General features: G+C 40.5%; 1 protein-coding gene across 1 annotated transcript in view; it reads right to left on the bottom strand.

Annotated features, from left to right (window-relative positions):
• The window catches only part of Morc2 (MORC family CW-type zinc finger 2), a 39,577-nt gene extending 33,540 nt beyond the window's left edge, over positions 1 to 6,037 (bottom strand). The window contains exon 1 of the mRNA XM_008841034.3: positions 5,378 to 6,037. Within this exon, the coding sequence (XP_008839256.1) occupies positions 5,378 to 5,445 (68 nt within the window). The 5' untranslated portion in view covers positions 5,446 to 6,037. The remainder of the gene's footprint in view (positions 1 to 5,377) is intronic.
• Between the last annotated feature and the right edge of the window lie 374 nt (positions 6,038 to 6,411).

The raw sequence follows: 6,411 nt of genomic DNA, 5'->3' as shown, positions 1-6,411 counted from the left end.
CATGGTCTCCCTGTAGCCCCAGCTGGCCTGGAACTTGCTATGTAGACCAGGGTAGCCTCAAACTCACACAGATGTGCCTGCCTCTGCCTCCCAAGTGCTGGGATTAAAGGCAAGCGGCATCAGGCCTGGCCTGTCTCAATTTTAAGTTTCAAAATTATTACTTTAAATTCTCTAAACTCTCAACTGGATAAAAGAAAAAATGCCCTACATATTTCACTTCCGTACAGAGAAAGGGCTGGGATTATAGCTCCGTGTTACAGTGTTTGTCTAGCATGCATCAGGCCTTGGGTTTAATCCCCACCTCTAAAATAGAGGTGAGGAGAGGGGACAAGGGAACAAGGAGAAATATGTTGGAAAATTAGGATTAGTTATTAAAGGTCATATATATTAAAAGTCAATCTAGAGGCCAAGGTAGTAGCTCAGTGATCAGTACTAGCCTACTATGCACAAGATCCTGGGTTAACGCCCCAGTACAGCAACAAACAAAAAATTGAATTTAAGCTAGCCTTTGATCCCAGGCAAGTAGATCTCTGTGAGTTCAGGGCCAGTCTGGTCTATGTAGCAAGTTCCAGACCATCCAGGGCTACACAGTGAGACCATTTCAAAAATAAAATAAATTAATTAATTAAAATAAAATGTGAATCGAGAGCAGAGCATTATGGCACACAACTATAATTCCCTAAGGGTAAGGAAGAGAATGAAGTTCTAAGCAACCCTAGGCCACAAAGCTAGATTCTATCTCAAAAGTTGTTTATGTTTTAAAGAGGGGATCTAACATTTATTCTGAAGCCTCCAGTGCCTTCCTATCTGACATGACTCAGAAACTTTAACTCTGAGAATAGAAATATAGAAATATAAAATAGCCAGCTCTACTTTAATACTTTTATTGAAACATGAATATGCTTTTAATATAAGTCAACGAATTTCAGAAATTCAGCTCCTAAAAAAAGAGGTGACAAGAGCACACTATATTAGAAATAGGACCATAACTTCTACCAAAATGTAGTTATTGATTCACTTACAAAATACAGCTTAAATTCTTCTGGTTTAAAAAGTGAAGTTTCAGCTGGGCATGGTGGCACACAACTTTAATCCCAACACTCAGGAGGCAGAGGCAGGAGGATTTTCGTGAGTTCAAGGCCAACCTAGTCCACATAGTGAGTTCCAGGCCAGCTGGGGCTACAGGGAGACCCTGTCTCAAAAAGACAAACAAAGGAAGTTTCTGGGCTGGGGATTTAGCTAAAATGGTAAAGTACTTGCCCAGAACATCCAACCTAAAATGGAATGTGGTGGTGTACCCATAGTCCAGCACTCAGTGGTGAAGGCAAGAGAATCAGGGTTTCAAGATCATCCTTGGTTACATATCAAGATTAAAGTCAGCCTGGGCTTAATAAGGCCTTGTCTGGGAAAAAAAAAAAAAAGTTTCTGGCTGGGCCTGGTAGCTCACACCTTTGATCCCAGCAATCAAAAGTCAGGCAGATCTCTGTGAGTTCAAGGCCAGCCTGGACTACATAGTGAGTTCCAGCTTAGCCAAGGCTACATAGGGAGACCCTGTCTCAGAAAAGGAAAGAAGTTTCTGGCCTTAGTTGTGAAAATGGTGAATAAAAATTATCAGGAAAATTGTGACCACCTTTGTCATTAAGAAATTTTTAAAAAAAAGCAACTTCTCAAAGCACTGCATAGTTCTGATTGTTTCACAGGGAAAGGAGACATTTAGAATTCAGTAAGTGAATGTTAAAAGGGCAAGCACAAAGTGTCTCTAATTTTCATTGTACTCTGAAAATTTAGAAATGTGATTTGTCTATGTAGAAATTAAGAAAAAATAAACATTGATTGCATGAGTTTCTTTTTTGCCAAACAGTTCAAAAAGTACAGTTGCTGCTAGCTAGCACTTGAAATATAATAAATTTTAAGTTTTTCTTCACAGACTTAAAGATCTTTTGTATATGATCCAAGAAAAGATCAACTAACTGGTAAAACATAAAAAATTTTTTTATAAACTCTTCTGGTTTCAAGTGTGGCTTTTATTCTTGTGACCCAAGTCACAAGTTTTGCAGCTCAACATTTCCAGCAACAAATTCATGTATAAATTAGCTTGTTATATTTTTAAAAAGTGGTTTATGTATAGTCTGAAATTAAAACAAAAAGATTACCCACAAGCTCATAACAATGATAGCTTTTGCTGAGTCCTTCACTATGTTGATAGTAAGTTAATTGCTTTAATTAGAAGAAAGTAAAAGTTGGGAAATCCTGGAGCCATTTCATATTTAAGTAGCTTTTATATATGTATATAGAATGTCAGCCTACATTTCAGTAGGCTTGTAAGTCACATTAAACAAGCCACTGACTTGATAGGTTCCTGTACATTCATTTTTCACATGGATAAACCCAGAAATACCATATGACTAAGGTAAGTCATATAATACTTATGGGCATAAAACTGAGTCGTCTTATATTTGGTCATTCTGTTCTATCAGACCACATAAAAGTATAACAGATCAAATGACTTAAGATATGCATCTTACACCAAAGGAACAACACTACCACCACTATATCAAGAAAACTAACCACAAAAACCTACCACCAAAGAGCACAAATTCTTTTATTGTAAAACCCTAACTTGTTAATCACATAAAAAGCTACAGTATTAAAATTAGACTTTCAGGCTATCCTGAGAATTTACAAGCCTGTTTTCAGCCTTGATGCTGATATAACCAAATAACCACAAGTAGTACGTACCACAGAATCTAAAAAAAAAAAAAAAACAAAGAAAACTCAAGATCACATTGCCTCCACATCAGGTTTTACTCTACATAACAGTAGTATATCATGAAAAAAATAATTATTTTACTCAACAAACTTTCCTGTGAACCATGCATAAACTAAGAATTCTTGTTATATTGCATAGTCCTCAAGCACTATCAGATTTGTTCCATTTTATAGATGGAGAAACTGAGACTCAAGAAGTTGCCTTGCCCAAATGCAAACAGGAAGCATTCAAACCTGGGATTTGCTGGCTTCTAAGCCCAGGCTTTTCACTAACTCATAGAGGTTTCTACCCCTCTAGCCTGAACTCTGCTTGCAATTCTACAAAATGCCATTTCTTTCAATTCAAAATATGGTCATTATGGTAGATGTCAAACATCTAAAATTGTCTAGTGTTTTTAAGATTTTAACAGAATGAAGAAGGTATGGTAAGACCAATCTAAGTAGTTTATTGAACCACTTAACAGAGGTTAATCTTTTATCATTACAAGTCTCATCATGTAAAAAATGTTCAAAAGTTTTAGTTTGCTTTAATTTCTAATCAATTCACAGGGACAAGAAAATCTTTTAAAATTAGTCAGGGACAAAAAACTTAGTTTGAGGGCTAATGCAGTGGCCCACACCTGAAATTCTAGCACTTGAGAGGCTGAGGGAAAAGATCAATCAAGGTCTGGTCTATACAGAGATACTCTATCTCAAAAAAAAAAAAAAAAAAATTAAGTCAGTGTTCTACTGCTCATATTTTCTTCTAGTAGGACTAGACACATTCAAAAGTAAAATTACTTCAAAGATCAAACTTGTGATCCAGATGAAAAATTCCAGAGTTTCCAAAATGATATGCCAATCCTCAGAGGTTGAAGTAAGCAAGTAGTTTCAGTTCAACATGGATAAAATTCACAGAAAATTCTCCAACATCACCTATTCAAGTAACTCAGTTCACTCCTTTGCCTTGGTAGTGTCTACCTACTGATAATAAGGTATAGAACAGCAAAAGGAGAATTCACAATCCTCAGAAGCTTATAAAATGAACCAAAATGGAAGACTTACAAAGTGGGAAGCCATGTCTGCTTTACAGACAAGAAAGCAGGACCTTCAAGGGAACACTAAGTCAGTACTGTAAAATGGTTAAAAACATTATGTTCCCAAATCAACTGTCTTAAATCTGGGTACCTATAATGTGTCCCTCTGTATCCCCTAAAACAAATTTCTTTGAGCCTCAGCTTCCTCAAAGGCTAAACAATCCTTAACCCACAGGTCTGCTTTAAAAATTATTCTAGGTTAGACTTCAGTGATTAGCCTGAGGCAATGAACCATCGATACTGTTGTTACAGCATTAAGTCTTTGGTGGAGGTGGAACAAGAGGCCAGATTTTGAAGGCCAGTTCATGCATGGTTTTCCAAAATTTCCAGAAAATCTGTTAATTCCAAATTTGCCCTTCCAAAATTCAAATCTGAGCCCTTTACAGAGCACAATCAACAACAAACATCTAAGTGGCCTTCACGTACTGTTCTTAATACTGCTGGCTCAATCGAAACAAGGCTACTAAGCATCTTTCATGGGTGACCTGGGTTCAAGAGTTATCAAATGTGTGAGAATTCACCAAGGTATCATTAAGATACCAGCCCTTAAAATGACCTGCCTCAATAAAAAGCTTTCTAAACAATGCAAAATAAAATCTCTCAGCACTGGACAATCACTGCTCAGAAAAAAAATCCTCAATCAGAAAAATAGTCAACAATCACTTATTATGGAATCATGAATAATGTCTTTTCCATAAAAGGTCAAAAATCATTGCACTATTATGGGATAACTGGCAGCTATTCTCTCCACTCTGAAGATGTTCTTAAGCTAACTCTGCACTGTTCATTGAGGTCTGTCTTCATTCTCTTCAGGTACTTACCTTGGTCTCCAAAGTAACAGGTGAATGCTATTAAAATACTAGCTTTGACCTCACTGGATAACTTAACAAGTGGGGTTAGGAATTAGCCCTAAAATAGTACAGACCAAACTGGGATGATGGGACTCAAGAACCATGAACACAGCACCATTCTGTGATTTCATACAACTTGGGGCACTGACTAAATGAAGGGCTTTAAAGAAACCTCCATTTCCTGCCTAGCAAATACAAACTACATTGGATGTACAACCAATTTGCCAGAAAGATACAGCCAACTGTCTGCTGCAAAATAAAAATTTTCTTCTTCCAAGTTGGTCATTTAAATGTGGTCATTGTCACAGTCCTCATTTTCTTGTTTAGAAACCCAACTATGTCAGGAAAGAGGAGAAACATTTGATACTAAACGGTCCACATTTTGGTGATCCAAGAGCTGTTGGATTCCTGTTAAATGCATGAATGAAACAACACACTGACTCCAGATAAAGTTTGCATCTGGGAAATTTCTGATCCAATAAAGTGGAAACTCAGATTCTTCTAGATTAGCAACCAATATTTCACTGATCTCAGTTCTTCAATACAGAGCTCAAGCCATCCAGTGCCACAGCTCACTCCATCCCAAAGAGTGAAAATGCACAGAGTTCTGGAGAAAGGGTTCCATATTAACATCAAGGAAGGAGATACTGGTTACCTCTGTGGCTCCTCGAAGATACTTACGAATTTGTGTGCAGATACTCAAAGGTTAGCTGGGCTCGGTTGAGGCTGCTGTAATTGGTGAAAGCCATGATGGCAAGGGGGGTTCCAGTCGTTACCCACTAACTGGGAAACACATACAATGGGATCGATTTTCCAATGCTGTTTTGTGCTTTCTCAGTGACAGGTGACAGAGAGTGTAATTAGCAGCTATAAGAGTCAGATACTTGACACTACGTCCAAGCTCTTCTTTAAGAAGCGTGTCTGATCTCAGTGACTATGACATCACGTGGCATTTGGGGAAGAGGTCCATCCTAACCCTCCAGTCCTCTAGGGTCCTGAGTGACAGCCCAGGAGTTGGCGGTTGATCCCCGCTTCGTCTTCAGGTTCTTCGAGCCGTTTTCGGTTCTAAATTTTCTGCTGCAAATCCGGAAATGCACTCGCTTCTGTCATAAAAGCGAACCTTCACTTATTCCTCCAAGAGAGCAGCCAGGACAGGTGCTCTCGGGCAGAGAGCGTGATAACTGCAGCGTCGACGGGGACTAGCTCAGGCCTCACCACTTCCCAACCAACAGGTCTTCGAGGCTGAAAAGTGATTTTTTTTTTCCAAACCCCGACCACACCCAGCTGGACAGTACGCCACGACCCCCGCGGGTGGGGGGCGAACACCTGGCAGTGGCCCCTGGACACCCGCCCCGAACGCCTCAGGCGCCCCTCCCCCCCTCTCCTCAGAAGGCGGCCTAGGACCGCAGGCCTCCGCGGGCCCGGGTCCTGGGGCCACCTCCTCGCTCCTCACTAAGAGGAGTCCGTCCCAGCGGTCTGGCCCAGTCCAAGGCTGCGGGCAGTGACGAGCGCAGCACCAGACCGGGCGTTGCCCACAGCTCGCAGATGCCTTTGTCCCTCCCCGCGGAATTGGAACTCAACCACCGCAGCGCGCTCTAGGAACCATGTGCTGCCTCCGCCGCCGCCGCCGCCGCCCGCGCGCGAGACACGCCGCGCCTGACTAGATGACAGGACTAGCGCCACGAAGCTCAGCGCTCGGTGCTCCTGCTCCTCCT

The sequence above is a fragment of the Nannospalax galili genome, unplaced genomic scaffold (genome assembly GCF_000622305.1).
Source record: "Nannospalax galili isolate Female #2095 unplaced genomic scaffold, S.galili_v1.0 scaffold259, whole genome shotgun sequence".
NCBI classification, from domain to species: Eukaryota; Metazoa; Chordata; class Mammalia; order Rodentia; family Spalacidae; genus Nannospalax; species Nannospalax galili.
The sequence above is the reverse complement of the archived record's forward strand: the minus strand, read 5'-3'. Positions and strand labels throughout refer to the sequence as shown.